General features: G+C 39.9%; 1 protein-coding gene across 1 annotated transcript in view; it reads right to left on the reverse strand.

Annotated features, from left to right (window-relative positions):
- Nucleotides 1-673: 673 nt before the first annotated feature.
- The window catches only part of LOC311103313 (C1q-related factor-like), a gene marked incomplete at its 3' end in the record, with an annotated part of 34,708 nt that continues 11,073 nt past the window's right edge, over nt 674-24,308 (reverse strand). Inside the window, exon 2 of the mRNA XM_084144859.1 lies at nt 674-853. Coding sequence (XP_084000985.1) covers nt 674-853 — 180 coding nt within the window. The remainder of the gene's footprint in view (nt 854-24,308) is intronic.

Here is a 24,308-nt window from a genome sequence, read left to right on the forward strand (position 1 = left end):
ATCGTTAAAAACTATAATGACACCTTTCATTTCCGTTTCTCAACTAAAGGCGTTTTTAATCAGACTTTTAGATTGCTCACCTGCTGAATCACAGTCAACATCTCACAAAACCATTCTCTTAAAATCTAGTTTTTTTCTCACAAGGGACAAACATCTTTTTAATATCCTGTTTTGTGTAAATATACGATGTAGTAGTATCTTTTACAAAAGTAAAATACTGATATTCTAAGGAAAAGCACATAACGACAAGATAAGACAATTTCAGTCAACTGAGTCCATATAGCCGACCGTTATGGAGAGAAGATGATGAGGCCGGATCCACTTGACGTTAGTTGGTTTATTTTCCAGTTTGAGGAGGAGGAATACTCAGAAAGCAAGGAGCAACTGACAGGTTAGAATTCTGATGAGGAGGGCTAAGCACCTCTCTCTCCCTAGCTTCACCCCACACTACTCCCTCCCCTATTATTGTGTTCTCCCTCCCTCACAGCACAGCAGACAGGCAGGCAGGCCAAGCTGAGCTGGAGAACCTTGATTTGGGGCTGATGTGTTTTATAAGCAGAGAAAGCATTCCGGCTTTTAACCCCTTCCTTCCCTCATTACAACTCTTTCTCTCAATCTCTTACTTTCTTTTCTTTCTCTGTCTTTCTGTCTGGGACGTGCCTCCTGCGTGGGTTCAGTCGGCGTAGAGGATGAACCCAGAGAAGGTGCTGTATTTGTTGTTGTTGCCGCCGTGAGCCTTGCCCCCGTCCAGCTTGATGTAGACCTCGTCGCCTGCGTCTAGGTGGAGGATGACACTGTTGGAGGCGTAGTCATAGTTCTGGTCAGCGTCCTGGGCGATGGCACTGGCTCGCACCTGAACAGGGAAGAGAGGAAAGAGAGGATCGATGGGTTAGAGAAACATACTGCGCTCATTTCAGTTGTCATGCTTTGATTCTGCCTTTAATTCTACACATAAAGAACAAGGGACGGGTCAGTAACCTTCTGGCACATCACACACCACAACATGATTTTAATTAGGCTGTCATTGGTTCTTCATTGAATGTTCCGCCATGAATTGAAGGCTGTGGGCTGGGGTGTCGGGTCAGATGGTTATTGTCTCTGCTCAAAGCGCTGCTCAGTGTTCTCCACCTAAGTAGACGTTCTAAAAAACCCAACAACAGGTTTCACTCTTCTGGTGACCTGGTTCTATTATACACTCTTAGAAAAAAAAGGTGCCATCTAGAACCCTAAAAGCTTTTACTGCAGTGGGCTAAATCAGGGTCACACAGAGTGTTTCTTGGTCTTAAACAACTCTACTTTGAAACAAAAGTATACACCTCACACACATGGTTAAGGGCTTCAATTTTGAGTTTGTATCCCAATATTACACTTTATATACAATACATCACAGAAGACTGAAATATAACAAAACCGTTTGACATAGAAACACTGGATTTTCTGCAGTTTTTTTTATATGTTTATTAAGTATGAAATTATGAAAAATATTAATAACATTCCACCCATGAGGCCACTAGGTCATTTGACTGCAGGAAAGGTCTACAGGGTTCTTCAGCTGTCCCAATAGGATAACCCTTTGTTGGTTCCAGGTAGAACCCATTTGGTTCCACTTCTGTGGAATAGGTTCTACATGGAACCAAAAATGGTTCTATCTGGAACCAAAAAGTGTTTTTACCTCGAACCAAAAAGGGTTATCCTATGGGTACAGCCGAAGAACCCTTTTGGAAGTGTAGAGGGAACTACTGAGGAGTTACAGTGAAATACATCAAGGACACCCACCTCACATAAACTTATAAAAAGTGAAAAATATCCCTATTCTTTAGTGAATGAGAAAATACTGTGAAAGTAAGATTTGTTGTAAGTGTGATTGAATTAATAAATTACTGTTTATCTGCCATAGCAATTGCATTTATGTTGGCTGTAAGCTATGTGGTGTGTATGGTATTGCCAGGACAGGCTGCCTGGCAGTCTGAACATTTGGTGCTGGATCTCCTTGACCTCTGGTCCTGGCTAATTAAGCGCCATCTGAAATGTTCTCCTCTCTCCTGGGAGAACAGCGTGGGCTGTAGTGAGAAACGGGTGCCCTGACAGTAATAACTGTGTGCGTTTAAGTGTGTGTGTGTGTGTGTGTGCGCGCGTGTGTGTATGCATGCAACAGAAATACCATTTACCATTCATGTAGAAACTGAAGTGCAGCAGTATGTACACAAGCATAGAATCTGAGATATACATTCAGTTGCCATACATCTTGATATTGTCTGTAGCTAAGAATCCTTTATAATCTGTCCCACCAATGAAAAACACATCTGTCATAACTTCAATCAAACTACTATTTTCCCCATTCTCTAAAAAGCTTCTGGATCTGAATCTAAAGTATGGGCAGGGTCCCAGATCTGGTTCGCCGCGCGACAGCCTGGCTGAGCAGGTGGAAGGGATAAGATGGGATAATGAATTGGCCCGTTTAACCAGGGGCCACACACATCGGATTTATTGACACATTTGAGGGCCAGGGGGCTGGCACAGACCTCCTGCAACAACACACTGATGGGGTTTAACCCTGTAGACCTGTCAGTGATTGTCTGTGGGCCAGGGTTAGGGGAGAGGGGGAGAACAGAGGGATGCGTGGAGGAGTAGAGAGAGACAGGGAGGGAGACTTGCTGTCTAATGAATGCATGCAAATCAAATAACATAGTTTCAGTCAGTCCCTAGTCAGTGCTGAACAAAGTGTTTTGAGAGATACATTTATTGAATTGACACATTGTGTTTAAAAACCTGTCTAAGCTAAGCAATGATGTGAGTGACAATGCATCATCACTGAAAACATCCCATCATCGCGAGCATAATGACAACTGTTAGAAGAGGGATGTTGAGTCCTCTAAAGGCTTTAAGAAATCAACCAATATGAAAAAGCATGGTCATATTATTTCTCCTTTAAAGCTGGGAAAACTTTTGTCCAGTCTTCCAATGGAGGTGTATAAAAGTATTTAAAAACTATGAAAGAACTGAGTGAGAGAGAAATGGAAAGCTTCTCAAAGGGCATGTGAAGAGTGAGAATACCTCAACTGCCTCAATTACCTCAACTACCTCGTACATTGACTCGGTTCTGGTACTTCTTGTATATAGCCTCGTTATTGTTATTTTATTGTGTTACTATTTCCTTTTTTATTTAGAAAATATTTTTCTTACTTTTTAAATCTGCATTGTTGGTTAAGGGCTTGTAAGTAAGCATTTCACAGTAAAGTCTACACCTGTTGTATTCGGGTCATGTGACCAATAAAATTTGATTAGATTTTTTAAAGACTGCCAACTGCAAGATCATTTTCAACATTGATAGGGCACACATCCCATCCACTGCTAACACTTCATATACCTGTCATCCCCGCTCTTTAGCAGGTCTTGTGACAGACGGAAAGGCTTAACTTCTTCACCATGGAGACAATACGATAACACGATATTTCACATGGAGCAGCATTTTATCTACTGACATCAGTGCCTCATCGCCTTCATCACATTCAGGCATCTTGGAAGCCTTGCCAGTCCTTTGGAATCGGACTACTTCTTTGACAGCTTGGTATGAAGCACCCTGCTGACAATCAGACAGTCACAATATTGAGAATCTGAGAAATCTCAGTGATTTCATGAAGCCTTCTCCTTAGTTTATCTCCCTCTTGCCTTTTCCACTCTTCTCACAACGTTGAGAAGGAGTAGAGCAAGCCTGTCATTTTTTCTTTACCTCGCATAATATCTCTTAGCAGTAGATAGAAGTGTGATTTTTTAAAAGGCAAACTGAAAGGACTAATAAGAATAAGACAAATGGAAGAACGTAATGGATAAGTTTGAAATGAAAGATGCAGGGCGACAGAGGAATAAATATATTGTGGCTGTAGAAACACGTCATGCCAGACACCTTTGATTATTCTCAGCCAGAATAAGAGGAATGTTCAGTAACATATTTTTTTTATTATTTTTTATTATTTTTTTATTTATACAGGTTTTTCTCATTGAGATCAAATATCTTTTTCAAGAGAGACCTGGTTGAGGACAGTTTAAATAGATAGCTAGAGACATTCCAGCTTGCATGGAGATCTTTGCCATATTGGAGAGTAATTTCAAGGTGAAGTACTCTGGGTAATGCTATGAAGGACTATGCCAAACAGTTATGCTGAAGCCAGCCTTAAAGGTGCAGGTTAAATATGGCATTGGCATATTGTACGATAGGCATCTATGAGTCTTTTTTCATTGTTTACCTTCCTGATTAAATCTTGCAAGGCTCATATCGATGTGCAAACAAAGCCCTCTCTCCTGATCCGTAGCAGCAGTCGTCCAGTGCATATTAATATGAGATGATTCGCCCTGAGCACACAAAGTCAACACGCTCTTATTAGAAGGTTGCTGCTTTGTGCCGGATGGGGACGGAGGATAGAGACTTGGTTGGATCTGTCTATGGGGATTTTGATGAAACTTCTTAAAATATTTGTCTTATTGCATTCACATTGAACTCTGGGACCTCTGATGATGTCAGAGGTGTGTGATATGACTCAATTCAACTCCTTAAGGAAGTAAACTTGCCAAGGACTGTCCTTACGCTATTACAAATCCAATGTATTTGTTCTCAGCAACCATTGATTACAAATAATCTGACCACGCTATAGTCATATTAAATAATTGAGATTGAAACTCTCATTCATTGCTCAATTCATTGTTCATTCTCTATTTCTTTCACTCAGTCGCTGTTGTACACAATGACAGAGAAGCCGCATAATTTACCCTCACACTGTACTCGGAACAACTCACAAGCTGGAAGCGCAAGCCATAGGTTAGACTTTAGAAAGCGAGAGAGAAAGAGATAGAAAGAGGGAGAAAGAGAAAGAAAGAGGGAGAAAGTGGGAGAAAGAGGGAGAAAGAGAGAAATATATATATATATATATATATATATATGTATATATCTATAGAGAGAGAGAGAGAGAGAGAGAGAGAGAGAGAGAGAGAGAGAGAGAGAGAGAGAGAGAGAGAGAGAGAGAGAGAGAGAGAGAGAGAGAGAGAGAGAGAGAGAAAGAGAGAGAGAAAGAGCGAAAGAGAGAGAAAGAGGGAGAAAGAGAGAGAAAGAGGGAGAAAGAGAGAATAAATAGAGAAAGAGAGAGAAAGAGGGAGAAAGAGAGAGAGAAATATAGAAAGGGGGAGAAAGAGGGAGAAAGAGAGAGAAAGAGAGAGAAAGAGAGAGAGAAAGAGCGAAATAGAGAGAAAGAGGGAGAAAGAGAGAGAAAGAGAGAGAGAAAGAGAGAAAGAGAGAGAAAGAGGGAGAAAGAGAGAGAGAAATAGAGAAAGGGGGAGAAAGAGGGAGAAAGAGAGAGAAAGAGAGAAAGAGAGAGAAAGAGGGAGAAAGAGAGAGAAAGAGAGAGAAATAGGGAGTGAGCAAAAGGAGCAGAGAGAACAAAACTGTAACTGGCAGAGCATGGCCTCAAAATAGAATACGACGTGGAACTTTTGACACAACAAACAAAGCGTGAGCGCCCAGGCCAGCCTAGCCTACTCCAGCGATGGCAAATGGCTCCAGAGTCGTCTGACGTTGTCTCGTCTCCCCCTGCCGTGGCTGCTGAAGCATGTTAGCATCCATCACATTGTCACTGTGATATCTCTGATTGAATAATGCTCTGCGTGGTACTGGAACACTAGAGAGAGATGAGAGCTGAGGGCTGAGGCTGTGCTGCTTCAGCTTAATAGATAATGCCCCCCAGACTCCACAGTGAATACCACTCCACTCGGCTCCGCTGGCATTGTGAATGCATTTGAATATAAATGTGGAGTTTATCAATAATGACAGCACTTGTACCTATAATAGGCCTCTGAGATTAAGGGATGACAGCTTTTTGCATATTCGCTGTCCTCTGCTAAAGCTGACTACTTTTACAGAGTTGGGAATCAAGTTCCGTTGCGATGGCATTTTGAATTATCCTATAGCTAACAGCTGAAATGCCTGGTGTTGTGTTACTGTCTTGATTGTCAATGCAAAAGATCCAAAAAACCCATTGAAATATTGTACTGGCCTAGTTGTGGTTTGCTGGTGTCAGTAACAGTCTGTAACGTCCCTCTCTTGGACACCGATCTGTTCTCTCCAGTCGGAGTGACAAGGACATGTCTGGATGGAGGACAGCTGCTGACGTTTCTCTGGCAGGGACTTGTTGACTCACTGTTAAGCTTCCATTCTTTAAACTTCGCTCACCTCTTTCTAAATCCAAGTGTACCGCCACCTAATTGGGTTTGAACACCCAACCGTGAGCCGCATGCCTAATAGCAGCTTAGCCACCTTGTCACAACCCTGCACATCTCCTAACCCCCACCACCATGACACATGCACGTACATGCACACACACACTCACGCACACGCGGATACACATGCACACACACACACATTTGCACGCGCTCAAACACACACACACACACACAGAAATCTCCCTAGTCAAAAGACCGTTGCCCCACAGATTTTTGGTGTCAGGTGTTGTTCTGAGCAGAGTTGTTATGCTGTCAAAAACCTCCACTCCTATTTTGTGTTATTGGTGTATTTGTGGTAGAAACCTGATTAAATACATGATAAGTTGTTGAGAGAAGGAGATGGTACGGGAGAGCCACCATCTGTCAAGGAAAAAGAGAGAAAGGCTTTGTGCATTAATCACTGCATTTGTTCTGTTTGTACCTTCAGGGCCTTTTTTCATTGTAACGTGAATGCCTTTCGTCGCATGAACCTCTCCACCGTTTATACAATTGTTTATATAATGCCAAGTGTCCCTCCCACTGGGTGTCAAGGCAAATCAAAGACTGTCATCACGGAAATGCATTATGTATTACAGTTCTGTGTCCTATCGGTTAGAAACAACAACCACTGGGGAGGATAATGACTCAACAAAACACAGAGGCGATGAATGGGGCCAACAGTGATAACGATGGGGCTGGAAAATCCTTTGGCTTGTTGTGATGATGATGTATTGGCACTGGAATGGGGAGGAGGAGGAGTGGAGAAACAGAGAGGTAGAGGGGGAAGCATCAACTCTGACCTGTGTGTCCCAACTCTTGCTTATTTGTGACTCACTATTGTCAGTCAATTACTGTGAGAAGCGCTCAATTTTCAGCACTGCTCAGTCTCAATCACCACTCACTCCCTGCATCTTGGTAACAGAGTGTTTTTAGGGTAGAATCGGGTGACACGTTGAACCCTTGCACAACAACAACCCTTATTTTAGTCTCTATGAATAAAAAAAAAACTGTTATTGTTTGAAATGCACCACAAGGTATTATGGGGTATTGAGAGGAGCGTTTTGCAGTGTGAGAAACCTCCCTAACGAGGCGAAGCTTAGGCAGAAAGTACTAATAGTCTTGAGGGAGAGGCAGGTTCAGATGTTTTGCTGCCATATGCATTTTTCATGAAGTGCCCTATTCATCATTTCTGGCTGGAAGGATTGTTGATATATCACTGTTGATATCTGCCATATTCATGTTTAGAGGGGAGAGCCACCTTGTTAAACACATACAGTAACTTAGCCGTCTGAGTGTGAGTCACTTTGGAGCCATTGATTTGAGGGTTCCCTGTGATGTGAGAGAGGGGGTCGGGGGTTATCAGAATGGATTGAATTGGGTGATGGCGAGATGTCAGGGGCTTAGAGAGAGATGTTTACAAAAGAACAGGGCCATGGGCGCTTTCCCGTCCCCCGTATGTGCTCTCATTATAATGAAGGAGCCTTGTGAGTCAACACCAATGTCATGCTGGAGTCAGTCATCTCCAGCTGAAAATCCATAGGCTATTTTAGACCATATGCTCCTGTGTTTCAATGTATGGGGATGTTACATCACTTATTCATAAACTATTCAATCTGAGATGACAGTGGAGATGAAGTCTGGCTGCTGCTCTGCTATTTAAAGGGACAAGACTGCAGAGACAGGCTGAAGAAGAGACAGCATTGGAGTGAAGTAGTAGTATGGGGATTGTGTTTGCTTTCAGTTGGGAAACTTTTCTGATAAATTATTTTCTTCCCTTGGTTGGCGATGGCAGCCGGGTGTCATCTTGACATTTCCAATTTGTGTGGTATTTCTTAACAACATGGGTAAACCTTCATTTAATAGCCCTACCGCACCTAATTAGACTGCTTCTAATGTTCCACTCGGCAGAGTGTCAAATCTGATGTCCAATTACACAGCAAATCAAGGCCAAAGGTCCGCCTCTGCTACCTCTCCAGCTGATTATAGAGTGAGGGTCATAGACTACATCACAGGAGGGAGGAACAGGTCTGTCAGAGTGGGAATGGGTTACACAAACGCAGGCACATGCATGAATGCCCGCACACAGACAGAGACACACGCACGCACATGGTGGGACCGATACCAAGGGCTGAGGGCGTCTCGCCTCTCCCTATCCCAGACACCACTGTCTACTCTAGACAGATGCTCTCTGTTCCTGAAGATATACAGAGACAAACAGCGGCCCCTCAGTCTCAGTGCTGAATAAACTAAACCTAGCCCAAAGATATTGTCTCTGGCTTTATTTTAGCACCAGATTGTTAAGTAGAATGTTCAGCTGATGAGACAGATAACCTATATAGTAACACTTTATTTTAAGGTACACATATTAGCCACTAATTTGTAGTTTATAAGTGTGTATATAAGTAGCTTATAAGGCCTTTATTAGGTCTTATTAGCCATATATTATGCCTTAATTAAGTGTTTTCTTATTCAAACATTATAAGTCATGTATTACTGGACAATCCTTAATGACATAATTATTAGCAATAATAAAGGCATATTAATATTTAATAAAGAGCAAGTTACACAAGAAACAGACTCTTAATAAGCAGTTTATATTTTGGACTGCTAAGGGGATTGTACCTCAGTATGTGTTCCCTATTTTAAAGTGTGAACATATTTTTACTTGCAGAAAAACTGTCCAGAAATGACCTCATTGTACAGCAAGGGGCATATCTCCTTTCATATATGCCATACAGCCAACATTCAAGTCAAAATTAGATGTAAACAACTAAACTTATATATGGTATATATTGTATTTCCATTTATATATGCATGTCAACTGTATAAGATTAATCACATAGGGTCACTCCTCCCTACACCCTTGAGCAAAAACATATAAAGCTTGCCTGTAACTGAGAAAAAAATATGCAGGTAAAAATATGATCACACTTTATTAAATATTAATATGCCTTTATTATTGCTAATAATTATGTTATTTTTTAGGATTGTTATTAAGGATTGGCCAGTAATAAATGACTTATACTGTTTGAATAACAAATCACTTAATTAAGATCTAATATTGGGCTAATATGACATAATAAAGGCCTTATAAGATAATTATATACATACTTATAAACTACAAATTTGTGTCTAATATGTGTACCTTAAAATAAAGTGTTACCACAGATATATATTGATTCAATGTCTAGGCTATTCTGAAATAATAGATGCTACAAAGTGAATGAATACAATGTCTATATTTATATTTTAACAACCAACATAGCCTGAACTTTCTTTCAGTCCCCCTCTTTTTTATGAATTGCGGGAAAAAGCATTACGGGAAAAAAGCAAAAAAAAATCTCCACACTTTCTAACAGGTTTCATTAATCAAGACAGCCACTAATATAACATACCAGATTCGGATACAGATGGTTCATGTTTGTTCAATTTGCTGTGTATAGATTGCCTCCACATGCTAAACATACTGCATGGGTCACACCTCAATACACATCAATAGGCTAAACAGTCTTGTGTTGATGTGCACCAGAGCTTAAGAAACCCCGAGACATGAAGAAGGAACCACTGAGATGCATGGTGATGGGTTGGAAAGGAAATTACACGCAGATAACAGCTTAATTCACGCAGTATTGTATCTCAAACCGCCCTCTAGGGGAAATACAAAGACATTTTCTAAATGTTGCTTTGGACAATACTTTACACTCATAATGGTGTTGGATCTGTGACATCCACTTGTATTGATTGTATCTTCACTAATGCTGCAGAGCTTTGCTCCAAAGCAATATCAGTTCCCATTGGCTGTAGTGACCATAACATTGTGGCAATAACAACGAAATCCAAAGGGCCGAAGGTTGGGCCTAAAGTAATTTATATATTTAATTTTTTATTATACATTTTTGTCATTTTTGTTTGTTTTTTTCACACCAAATACAAACATACACATATGAACAACAATTTACAGACGCACACAAACAACGACTACATCTCATCTGCCCAGACCCGTATGCTCACACCTCCATCCCTACTGCCTGCATTATTTTTTGCCACATGGCCTTAAATTGTACCCCCAAAAAATTCTCGGTCACCCATGCTATTTCAATATTTCAATAATAACTAATTCGATTTTTCTATTATGCTAATGATGGCGTTTTGATTTCCAAGTTTTTTGTTTACGTTTTTTCAGGATGAGTGATGAGAAGAGAATCTTCCAGCCCAATGGGTATCTCAATACTTTATCTCACGCATAACATTTTGACTTTATAGCATTCCCAGAGAGCATGGATTATTGAGTCAGTGTTAGTTTTACACTTAAGACATGACTCTGAGTTGTGCTGTAAAATGTGTGAATTTTGTCTCTTGCATAATACAGTGGCTTGCGAAATTATTCACCCCCCTTGGCATTTTTCCTATTTTGTTGCCTTACAACCTGGAATTAAAATGGATTTTTGGGGGGGTTGTATCATTTGATTTACACAACATGCCTACCACTTTGAAGATGCAAAATAAAAACTGTTGTGAAACAAACAAGAAATAAGACAAAAAAACTGAAAACATGAGCGTGCATAACTATTCACCCCCCGAAACCCCCCCCCCCCCCCAAAGTCAATACTTTGTAGAGCCACCTTTTTCAGCAATTATAGCTGCAAGTCTCTTGGGGTATGTCTCTATAAGCTTGGCACATCTAGCCACTGGGATTATTGCCCATTCTTCAAGGCAAAACTGCTCCAGCTCCTTCAAGTTGGATGGGTTCCGCTGGTGTACAGCAATCTTTAAGTCATACCACAGATTCTCAATTGGATTGAGGTCTGGGCTTTGACTAGGCCATTCCAAGACATTTACATCTTCCCCTTAAACCATGGGATGGTGTTTTCGGGGTGATGAGAGGTGTTGGGTTTGCACCAGACATAGCGTTTTCCTTGATGGCCAAAAAGCTCAATTTTAGTCTCATCTGACCAGAGTACCTTCTTCCATATGTTTGGGGAGTCTCCCACATGCCTTTTGGTGAACACCAAACATGTTTGCTAATTTTTTTCTTTAAGCAATGGCTTTTTTCTGGCCACTCTTCCGTAAAGCCCAGCTCTGTGGAGTGTACGGCTTAAAGTGGTCCTATGGACAGATACTCCAAACTCCGCTGTGGAGCTTTGCAGCTCCTTCAGGGTTATCTTTGGTCTCTTTGTTGCCTCTCTGATTAATGGACCTCCTTGCCTGGTCTGTGAGTTTTGGTGGGCGGCCCTCTCTTGGCAGGTTTGTTGTGGTGCCATATACTTATTTTTTAATAATGGATTTAATGGTTCAAAGTTTCTGATATTTTTTTATAACCCAACCCTGATCTGTACTTCTCCACAACTTTGTCCCTGACCTGTTTGGAGAGCTCCCTGGTCTTCATGGTGCCGCTTGCTTGGTGGTGCCCCTTGCTTAGTGGTGTTGCAGACTCTGGGGCCATTCAGGTGTATATATACTGAGATCATGTGACAGATCATGTGACACTTAGATTGCACACAGGTGGACTTTATTTAACTAATTATGTGACTTCTGAAGGTAATTGGTTGCATCAGATCTTATTTAGGGGCTTCATAGCAAAGGGGGTGAATACATATGCATGCACCACTTTTCCGATATTTATTTTGTATAATATTTTGAAACAAGTTATTTTTTTAATTTCACTTCACCAATTTGGACTATTTTGTGTATGTCCATTACATGAAATCCAAATAAAAATCCATTTAAATTACAGGTTGTAATGCAACAAAATAGGAAAAACGCCAAGGGGGATGAATACATTTGCAAGGCACTGTACATTCTATACATTAGTTTATACTGGATTAAGCATACATTTTAATTAACTGTAATTTAGTTAGTTATGCCCCAACATTCCCTCCATCTTGTGCCAACATCAGTTATTTTTAAGTCTTGGTTCCAATAGTTTATATTTTTTCAAATCAAAATGTTGTGAAATGTAACTTTTAAATTGCATTTATTTGAAAATATCTACATTCCAAATGATACAATTCCCAGTCTGGAAGGTTAAAACCCCCCTCAGACCTAGGAAGATGTAAAACATTCCATTTTATTCAATGATTTATTTTATGCCTATATAAAGCCTATTATGACCGAGAATACTTTTTTAAAGAACGTCTTCAGCGGGGTAACTGGTATTAACGAAAATAAATACAAGAACTTTGGGAGCAATACCATGTAATTTATAAGAGATCATACTAAATGTTTTCTCAGGACTGTTGTTGAAGATGTCAAAAATTATGTTGGTCTGATGTGTATGAGGACATTAATCCAGATTGCAGTACTGGAAGTATTTGTAAAAGTATTCATGCCAATTGTTGACAAGCATGCACCTGTTAAGAAATAAAACTGGGGGGGAATTAGTGGAGAACAATTGAAGGGTTACTCCGTAGCAATGCAAATATCACGGTACAGCTATATGGACACTCAATCATTACGCTATTTTTTATTGGTAAATTTACAAACATATATAATGATAAATAGACTTGAAACTTGTATCTCATTATGGTGTATGGTGAAATAAGTATAGCCAGTTATAATTGTAATGGCTTAGCTGATAATAACAAAAGAAGAACAATATTTACATGGCTCAAAGAGAAGGAATATAATATCTATTGTATACAGGAAACTCATTCAACAATTCGTAGCGTGGAAAAAAGAATGGGAGGGGAAATATACTTCTCCCATGGGCAAAGAAATTCAAAATGGGTGACGCTTCCGCATTGTCTCCGTGCTGCTGTGCTGTTTGTTGCTACTTGGCTACCTGCCAAACTATTCACGTTTTACTTTTAATAAACGTTTAATCAATCTCTGTGTTCAACAAATTTACCAACTTTTTAGTTTTGTCCTCACTCATCTTTTTTCGTTAAACTTTTTCACCCCGGACGTTTATCCCGAGACAGAAGAGTCATTTTCCTGTACGTTTTAGCTGCCAACTTTACGTTATTTTCCTTTTTTCCATCGCAACTTTTTTCCCTTATTCAACTTTTTCACTCCGGACGCTTTATCTGGACATGGTTCATCAACATCTTCAACAGCCGAAGCTAAGTAGTAACATTAACATGATGTCTTCTAATTGCAGTCGCTGTACTCATAATATACAGGAGAACGATCGCCTTACGGCGAGAATAGCTGTGCTACAAGCCCAGCTTCAGACGCAATCGTTAGGCAAGGGTAATTTCAGTGTAGGAAAGGAAGAAACAGCGTCTGTGCCACCAGTAAGTACAGACAGTAACGTTAGTATAAATCCCCCCGCACAGTCCCCGCAGCCGGACAACTTTCTCATGGCTTCTGGAGGGAAATACTGTTGGAATGCTCAACCGGTGTCGCTCATTCAGCCGACAGAAACCTTCAACCGGTTTTCCCCATTATGTAGCGAGTCGGAGTCTGAGTCTGAGTCTTCTCTAGTCTCTACTCCTCCCGTTACGGGGTCTGAGACGCCGAAGGCTCCCACCATTAGCTCTGACAAATTGAAAACCCTAGTCATTGGCGACTCCATTACCCGCAGTATTAGACTTAAAACGAATCACCCAGCGATCATACACTGTTTACCAGGGGGCAGGGCTACCGACGTTAAGGCTAATCTAAAGATGGTGCTGGCTAAAGCTAAAACTGGCGAGTGTAGAGAGTATAGAGATATTGTTATCCACGTCGGCACCAACGATGTTAGGATGAAACAGTCAGAGGTCACCAAGTGCAACATAGCTTCAGCGTGTAAATCAGCTAGAAAGATGTGTCGGCATCGAGTAATTGTCTCTGGCCCCCTCCCAGTTAGGGGAAGTGACGAGCTCTACAGCAGAGTCTCAGCACTTAATCGCTGGTTGAAAACTGTTTTCTGCCCCTCCCAAAAGATAACATTTGTGGATAATTGGCCCTCTTTCTGGGACTCACCCACAAACAGGACCAAGCCTGACCTGCTGAGGAGTGACGGACTCCATCCTAGCTGGAGGGGTGCTCTCCTCTTATCTACCAACATAGATAGGGCTCTAACTCCTCTAGCCCCACAGTGAAATAGGGTGCAGGCCAGGCAGCAGGCTGTTAGCCAACCTGCCAGCTTAGTGGAGTCTGCCAATAGCACAGTCAGTGTAGTCAGCTCAGCCATACCCATTGAGACTGTGTCTGTGCCTCGACCTAGGTTGGGCAAAACTAAACATGGCGGTGTTCACCCTAGCAATCTTATTAGGATAAAGACCTCCTCCATTCCTGCCATTATTGAAAGAGATCGTGATACCTCACATCTCAAAATAGGGTTACTTAATGTTAGATCCCTCACTTCAAAGGCAGTCATAGTCAATGAACTAATCACTGATCATAATCTTGATGTGATTGGCCTGACTGAAACATGGCTTAAGCCTGATGAATTTGCTGTGTTAAATGAGGCCTCACCTCCTGGTTACACTAGTGACCATATTCCCCGTGCATCCCGCAAAGGCGGAGGTGTTGCTAACATTTACGATAGCAAATTTCAATTTACAAAAAAAAAAATGGCGTTTTCATCTTTTGAGCTTCTAGTCATGAAATCTATGCAGCCTACTCAATCACTTTTTATAGCTACTGTTTACAGGCCTCCTGGGCCATATACAGCGTTCCTCTCTGAGTTTCCTGAATTCCTATCAGACCTTGTAGTCATAGCAGATCATATTCTAATTTTTGGTGATTTTAATATTCACATGGAGAAGTCCACAGACCCACTCCAAAAGTCTTTCGGAGCCATTATCGACTCAGTGGGTTTTGTCCAACATGTCTCTGGACCTACTCACTGCCACAGTCATACTCTGGACCTAGTTTTGTCCCATGGAATAAATGTTGTAGATCTTAATGTTTTTCCACAAAATCCTGGACTATCGGACCACCATTTTATTACGTTTGCAATCGCAACAAATAATCTGCTCAGACCCCAACCAAGGAGCATCAAAAGTCGTGCTATAAATTCTCAGACAACACAAAAATTAATTGATGCCCTTCCAGACTCCTTCTGCCTACCCAAGGACGTCAGAGGACAAAAATCAGTTAACCACTTAACTGAGGAACTCAATTTAACCTTGCGCAATACCCTAGATGCAGTTGCACCCCTAAAAACGAAAAACATTTGTCATAAGAAACTAGCTCCCTGGTATACAGAAAATACCCGAGCTTTGAAGCAAGCTTCCAGGAAATTGGAACGGAAATGGCGCCACACCAAACTGGAAGTCTTCCGACTAGCTTGGAAAGACAGTACCGTGCAGTACCGAAGAGCCCTCACTGCTGCTCGATCATCCTACTTTTCCAACTTAATCGAGGAAAATAAGAACAATCCAAAATTTCTTTTTGATACTGTTGCAAAGCTAACTAAAAAGCAGCATTCCCCAAGAGAGGATGGCTTTCACTTCAGCAGTGATAAATTCATGAACTTCTTTGAGGAAAAGATCATGACCATTAGAAAGCAAATTACGGACTCCTCTTTGAATCTGCGTATTCCTCCAGGGCTTAGCTGTCATGGATCTGCACAGCTCTGCGAGGGCCTGGGATCGGGAGAGACACTTAAGTGTTTTAGTACTATATCTCTTGACACAATGATGAAAATAATCATGGCCTCTAAACCTTCAAGCTGCATACTGGATCCTATTCCTACTAAACTGCTGAAGGAACTGCTTCCTGTGCTTGGCCCTCCTATGTTGAACATAATAAACAGCTCTCTATCCACCGGATGTGTACCAAACTCACTAAAAGTGGCAGTGATAAAGCCTCTCTTGAAAAAGCCAAACCTTGACCCGGAAAATATAAAAAACTATCGGCCTATATCGAATCTTCCATTCCTCTCAAAAATTTTAGAAAAAGCTGTTGCGCAGCAACTCACTGCCTTTCTGAAGACAAACAATGTATACGAAATGCTTCAGTCTGGTTTTAGACCCCATCATAGCACTGAGACTGCACTTGTGAAGGTGGTAAATGACCTTTTAATGGCGTCAGACCGAGGCTCTGCATCTGTCCTCGTGCTACTAGACCTTAGTGCTGCCTTTGACACCATCGATCACCACATTCTTTTGGAGAGACTGGAAACCCAAATTGGTCTACACGGACAAGTTCTGGCCTGGTTTAGATCCTACCTGTCGGAAAGATATCAGTTTGTCTCTGTGAATGGTCTGTCCTCCGACAAATCAACTGTACATTTCGGTGTTCCTCAAGGTTCCGTTTTAGGACCACTATTGTTTTCACTATATATTTTACCTCTTGGGGATGTTATTCGAAAACATAATGTTAACTTTCACTGCTATGCGGATGACACACAGCTGTACATTTCAATGAAACATGGTGAAGCCCCAAAATTGCCCTCGCTAGAAGCCTGTGTTTCAGACATAAGGAAGTGGATGGCTGAAAACTTTTTACTTTTAAACTCGGACAAAACAGAGATGCTTGTTCTAGGTCCCAAGAAACAAAGAGATATTCTGTTAAATCTGACAATTCATCTTGATGGTTGTAAAGTCGTCTCAAATAAAACTGTGAAGGACCTCGGCGTTACTCTTGACCCTGATCTCTCTTTTGACGAACATATCAAGACTGTTTCAAGGACAGCTTTTTTCCATCTACGTAACATTGCAAAAATCAGAAATTTTCTGTCCAAAAATGATGCAGAAAAATTAATCCATGCATTTGTTACTTCTAGGTTAGACTACTGCAATGCTCTATTTTCCGGCTACCCGGATAAAGCACTAAATAAACTTCAGTTAGTGCTAAATACGGCTGCTAGAATCCTGACTAGAACCAAGAAATTTGATCATATTACTCCAGTGCTAGCTTCCCTACACTGGCTTCCTGTTAAGGCAAGGGCTGATTTCAAGGTTTTACTGTTAACCTATAAAGCGTTACATGGGCTTGCTCCTACCTATCTTTCCGAGTTGGTCCTGCCGTACATACCAATACGTACGCTACGGTCACAAGACGCAGGCCTCCTAATTGTCCCTAGAATTTCTAAGCAAACAGCGGGAGGCAGGGCTTTCTCCTATAGATCTCCATTTTTATGGAACAATCTGCCTACCCATGTGAGAGACGCAGACTCGGTCTCAACCTTTAAGTCTTTACTGAAGACTTATCTCTTCAGTAGGTCATATGATTGAGTGTAGTCTGGCCCAGGAGTGTGAAGGTGAACGGAAAGGCTGGAGCAACGAACAGCCCTTGCTGTCTCTGCCAGGCCGGTTCCCCTCTCCACTGGGGTTCTCTGCCTCTAACCCTGTTGCAGGGGCTGAGTCACTGGCTTGCTGGTGCTCTTTCATGCCGTCCCTGGGAGGGGTGCGTCACTTGAGTGGGTTGAGTTACTGACGTGATCTTCCTGTCTGGGTTGGCGCCCCCCCCTTGGTTTGTGCTGTGGTGGAGACCTCTGTGGGCTATACTCGGCCTTGTCTCAGGATTGTAAGTTGGTGGTTGGGGGTATATCCCTCTAGTGGTGCGGGGGCTGTGCTTTGGCGGAGTGGGTGGGGTTATATCCTTCCTGTTTGGCCCTGTCCGGGGGTTTCTTCGGATGGGGCCACAGTGTCTCCGGACCGCTCCTGTCTCAGCCTCCAGTATTTATGCTGCAGTAGTTTATGTGTCGGGGGGCTGGGGTTAGTTGGTTATACCTGGAGTACTTCTCCTGTCTTATCCAGTGTCCTGTGTGAATTTAAGTATGCTCTCTCTAATTCTCTCGTTCTCTCTTTCTCTCTGAGAACCTGAGCCCTAGGACCATACGTCAGGACTACCGGGCATGATGACACCTTGCTGTCCCCAGTCCGCCTGGCCTTGCTGCTATTCCAGTTTCAACTGTTCTGCCTGCGGCTACGAAACCCCTACCTGTCCCAGACCTGCTGTTTTCAACTCTTAATGATCGGCTATGAAAAGCCAACTGAGAGACCTGAGCCCTAGGACCATACGTCGGGACTACCGGCCGTGGTGACTCCTTGCTGTCCCCAGTCCGCCTGGCCTTGCTGCTATTCCAGTTTCAACTGTTCTGCCTGCGGTTATGAAACCCCTACCTGTCCCAGACCTGCTGTTTTCAACTCTTAATGATCGGCTATGAAAAGCCAACTGAGATTTATTCCTGATTATTATTTGACCATGCTTGTCACTTATGAACATTTTTGAACATCTTGGCATGGTTCTGTTATAATCTCCACCCGGCACAGCCAGAAGAGGACTGGCCACCCCTCATAGCCTGGTTCCTCTCTAGGTTTCTTCCTAGGTTTTCGCCTTTCTAGGGAGTTTTTCCTAGCCACCGTGCTTCTACACCTGCATTACTAGCTGTTTGGGGTTTTAGGCTGGGTTTCTGTACAGCACTTCGAGATATTAGCTGATGTAAGAAGGGCTATATAAAATAAAATTGATTGAAAATTGATTGATGATATTAATTAATAGTAATTTCGATCCGAATGTGCAAATTATCCAAATAGATACGCAAGGTAGATGGATTATTTTAAATATGTTATTGGACCATAAACATATATGGCTCATTAACCTTTACGGACCAAATAATGATGATCCACAATTCTTTGACAATATTTATAATACATTATCAAGCCGGCAAGCAACTCAAGACAATATTATTATGGTGGGGGATTATAATACTGTTTTAAATAGCTCAATGGACCGTAAAGGAAATCACACCACAAACAATCAACCACATGCTCTTAAGGAAATTGTGAATGTCATGGATACATTAGAACTAGTAGATATATGGAGGCTTAAATATACTGATCTAGTGAGATATACATGGCGGAGACTGAATCAAGCTAGTCGTCTTGACTTCTTTCTTATCTCATTCTCGTTGGCACCAAAAGTAAAAAAAAGTGTTGATAGGGGACAGAATGTGGTCGGACCATCATATAATAGGCATATACATTACTCTTACTGAATTTCCACGTGGGCGAGGATATTGGAGATTTAATCAAAGCCTATTGGATGATAATTTATTTATAATTAGAACAAAGGAATTTATAACTGACTTTTTCCAACATAACATAGGTACAGCGAATCCCCTTATTGTATGGGACACCTTTAAATGTGCCTTTAGAGGCCATGCACTTCAGTACTCATCTCGAAAACAAAAGCAATTTAGGTCAAAAGAGTTTATACTAAGAAAGGAAATAGAAAGTCTAACAGAACAGATAGATGGCAATAAAAACTGTAACATAGAGGCAGAGGAAAAACAAAAATAAATGGAGAAACTTATTCAAGAAAGATCAAGTGTAATATATTGTAAAAATAAAGCAAACTGGATGGAATATGGGGAAAAATGCACAAAATTCTTTTTAAATCTTCAACATAGGAATGCTACCAAAAATAACTTCATGAAACTGGTTACAATTGAAGGAGTCACCCATAATTCACCAAATTATAGTTTGAAGGAAGAAACAAAGTACTTTAAGCATATGTTTTCTTTTCAGTCGCCTCCATCTCCTCTAACTGAAGCTAATTGTAGAGATTTTTTTTCTATTGATAATGTCAAATTAACAGCCACACAGAAACACTCATGTGAAGGTGAAATTACAGAGGAGGAACTTCTGGATGCAATTAAAGACTTTAAGTCCGGGAAAACTTCAGGGTTGGATGGCATACCAGTCGAGGTATACCAAACCTTTTTTGATATACTAAGAGGACCGTTATTAGCATGTTTTAACCACTCCTATGTAAATGGTAGATTATCTGACACTCAAGAAGAAGATCTCATTATTACTGAAACAGGATACAAGTGAAAAATATAAAGATCCAGTCCATTTACAAAATTGGAGGCCCCTCACACTTCTGTGTTGTGATGCAAAAATCCTAGTAAAATGTATAGCGTATAGAATTAAAAAGGTATTGTCGGATATTATTCATTCTAATCAGACAGGTTTTTTACATGGAAGATAAATTGGAGATAATATAAGGCAAGTATTGGAAACAATAGAACACTATGGAAAATATGGGAAACCAGGCCTGCTATTCATAGCAGACTTCGAAAAGGCATTTGATAAAGTTCGACTGGGGTTTATATATAAATGCCTGGAGCATTTCAATTTTGGAGAATCTCTTATAAAATGGGTCAAAATCATGTATAGTAACCCTAGGTGTAAATTAGTAAATAATGGCTATTTCTCAGAAAGTTTTAAACTGTCAAGAGAAGTGAAACAAGGTTGTCCACTATCGGCATAGATATTTATTGTGGCCATCGAGATGTTAGCTATTAAAATCAGATCCAATAATAATATCAGAGGATTAGAAATACAGGGCTTAAAAACAAAGGTGTCATTGTACGCTGATGATTCATGTTTTCTTTTAAATCCACAACTAGAATCCCTCCACAGCCTCATAGAGGATCTAGATACATTCTCTAACCTCTCTGGATTACAACCAAATTATGACAAATGAACTATATTACGTATTGGATCACTAAAAAATACAATTTTTACATTACCATGTAGTTTACCAATAAAATGGTCTGATGGTGATGTGGATATACTCGGAATACATATCCCAAAGGAAATAAATGATCTCACTTCAATACATTTTAATAGAAAGTTAGCAAAAATAGATAAGATCTTACTACCATGGAAAGGAAAATACCTGTCAATTTGTGAAAAAATCACCCTGATTAACTCTTTAGTAGTATCCCAGTTTACCTATTTGCTTATGGTCTTGCCTACGCCTAGCGAACAGTGTTTTAAATTATATGAGAAAAAATTATTCAATTTTATTTGGAACGGCAAGCCAGACAAAATTAAAAGGGCATATTTATGTAATGAATATGAATTCGGAGGACAGAAATTATTAAATATTAAAGCATTAGACCTATCACTAAAAGCTTCAGTCATACAAAAGTTATACTTAAACCCGAACTGGTTCTCAAGCAAATTAGTAACATTGTCTCACCCAATGTTCAAGAAAGGCCTTTTTCCCTTTATTCAGATTACAACCTCTCACTTTCAGTTATTTGAAAAGGAAATAATCTCCCAAATATCACTATTTCTAAAACAAGCCATAGAAAGTTGGTTGCAATTTCAATTTAATCCTCCAGAAACAACAGAACAAATAATGCAACAAATATTGTGGTTAAATTCAAATATACTAATTGACAAAAAACCTTTATTTTTTGACAGAATGTTTAAAAAAGGTATAATCTTCGTAAATGATATAATCGGTAGGACTGGTGGAGTTATGTCGCACATGCAGCTAACAAAAACATATGGAAATGTCTGCTCTACCCAAAATTACAACCAAATAATTGCAGCCTTACCGCAAAAGTGGAAGAGGAAAGTGGAAGGGGGAGAAAGTAAGGAACTTGTCTGTCGGCCTTGCATTAAAGAACATAATTGGTTAAGGAAAACTGTGATAAATAAAAAAGTATATCAGTTTCACTTAAGGACCAAAGGATTGACAGCCGTCCCATATAGATTGCAAAATACTTGGGAAGAGATCTTTGACGTACCAATCCCATGGCATAGTGTTTATGAACTGACACGCAAAACGACACCGGATTCAAAAATTAGAATCTTTCAATTTAAATTATTATATAAAATTCTTGCTACCAATAGAATGTTATTTATATGGGGGATACAATCTTCCCAGCTCTGCAGATTTTGCTGTGAAGAGACAGAATCATTAGATCATTTGTTTTGGTTCTGTCCATTTGTAGCTTGTTTTTGGACACAGGTCCAGGAATGGCTAAAGGATTGCAATATTTACCTGGAGCTAACCTTGCAGATAGCATTACTGGGTGATCTGAAAAGTCACAGCCAATCAATCAATAATATAATAATACTTTTAGCAAAAATGTTTATTTTTAATTCAAAATCTGTAGAAGCAATGAGAATAGAAAGGTTCAGAACTTTTGTAAAACATCACAGTACGGTTGAAATATATATGGCAAATAGAAATCCTATATGGATGGTGTTAAGAGATAGATGGGAGGTATTGAATAGAGTTGAAGGATGGGACTAATAACAAATAACAACAAATAATAACAAAGATAGCTAATAATGTAAGCATACTGTGTCCATAATAAGTATATAGGTTGTATGTTGGGAGCTTTTGGGAAAGAGCACAGTTAGAAAGATATGGCATATAGAAGCAAACCGGATGGACATTATGAAAATGATCGGAGAGGTTGAGAGTAGAAGAAGTTCAGGAGCAAAAATAAATAAATATATATATATATATATATATATATATATATATATATATATATATATATATATATATTAGGGCTGTCAAATGATTAAAATTTTTTATCAAATTAATCAGAATTTTCAGTGGATTAATCATGATTAATCACTATTTGCAATTACACCTGAATCCTAACCATTTTTTTTCTGAAATGCATACCAAAAGATAAATAACAGGACACAGATACATAATTTTCATATTATGTCTGTTTATTAACACAGCCAAATAATGGTGTTTTAAATCAAGCTGAAACATACTACACACCATAATATTTGTCTTTGGCTGTGGCTCTTGACGGTGGCTTATAGAATGAGTCTTGAGACGCCACTTGCAAAACATCAAGGAAACCTGAGTCTTCTACAATGCTAATGGGTCTAGAAATCCTTTGCAATCCATTTTGCTATTGTGTTGGTCAAATTATCTGAGGTTGATTTTGTTAATTGCCTGCAAACATTCAGCGTGGTCTGGCGCAAACCACTTGCTGAATCTGACGGCCCAGCAAACGCATGTTTGGCGTTGACATGGTACTTCAAGCTTGAACAGCTCCGGTGAAATTGAAACTCCTTCTTACAAATCTTGCAAATAACCTTGTGCTTGTTAACTGTACCATCATCATTCTTTTTATATTTGAATCCGTCAATAGGCCCACTTTGCTCACCTTGCTCCATCTCGCCTCTAGCTCCCAACCACTTTCCTGACCTGAATAATTTGTCACACTGCGCATGCGTGAAATGCGTTAAAAAAATTGACGTAATTAACAGCAAACAACTAATTAACGTCGTTAACGCGCTATTTTTGACAGCCCTAATATATATATAATATAATTATTGTAAAATTAACTCTGTCCATAAGGTGTAGATAGTAAGTATAGAACGGAAGTAGAGGCCTGGGCATTGTTGTTCACTAATTTACTCCAAGTAGGGAAAGGATGGTGGGGTTGAAAAGTAATAAAGGGGAGTATATATATATATAAAAAACATGGGGGATTGGAAGTGATGCAGACAATTACATTGATAGAAGATACAATCTATCTGCAATATTAAGCTGATCCATTCCCCCCCCCCCAAAAAATATATATTTTTAAAAACAAATTAAAAAACAAAATTAATAAAGAGAATAAATAAAAAAAGAAATAAAACTGTGAAAACTGTTAGAGCCTTCTGGCTAAATGAGGAATTAAAAAATTGTATGGTTCAAATAAATTATGCAAAAGCAATGGCAAACAAGTCAGGCTGCTCAGCTGATTGGTTGACATACTGTAAATTGAGAAATTGTCGACTAAACTTAATAAGAATAAATTATATTACCAAACCAAGATAAATGACATATAACACTATGGAAAAAGACTTTGGAGTACCTTAAATGATATCATGGGCAAGAACAACAATTAATCTCCATTGTTTAATTGAAATTGATGGCACATTTATAACAAAACCTTTCAATATTGCCAATCATTTCAATGACTATTTCAATAGTAAAGTGGAAAAACTCAGAAGTGAAATGACAACACTGAACAGTGAACCATTATAATTTTGTATAAAATATCTAATAATAAAAGAGAAGGATTGCTGTTTTGAATTTTGTCAAGTTAGTGTGGGAGAGGTGGAAAAACTATTGTTGTCCATCAATAACAACCAGGTATACACAACCTTGATGGGAAACTATTGAGAATGGTAGCAGACTGTATTGCCACCCCTATTTGCTTTATCTTAAACCAAAGCCTAAAGGAGTGTCTCCACAGGCGTGGAAGGAAGCTAAAGTAATTCCACTGCCTAAAAACAATAAAGCACCCTTTGCTGGTGTCACGATCGTCGTAATGAACAGACCAAGGCGCAGCGTGATGAACGAACATGTTTAACTTTATTATCTTTAGTGATAATAGAACACAATCAACA

This window comes from Coregonus lavaretus, assembly GCF_964263955.1.
Source record: "Coregonus lavaretus genome assembly, chromosome: 28".
NCBI classification, from domain to species: Eukaryota; Metazoa; Chordata; class Actinopteri; order Salmoniformes; family Salmonidae; genus Coregonus; species Coregonus lavaretus.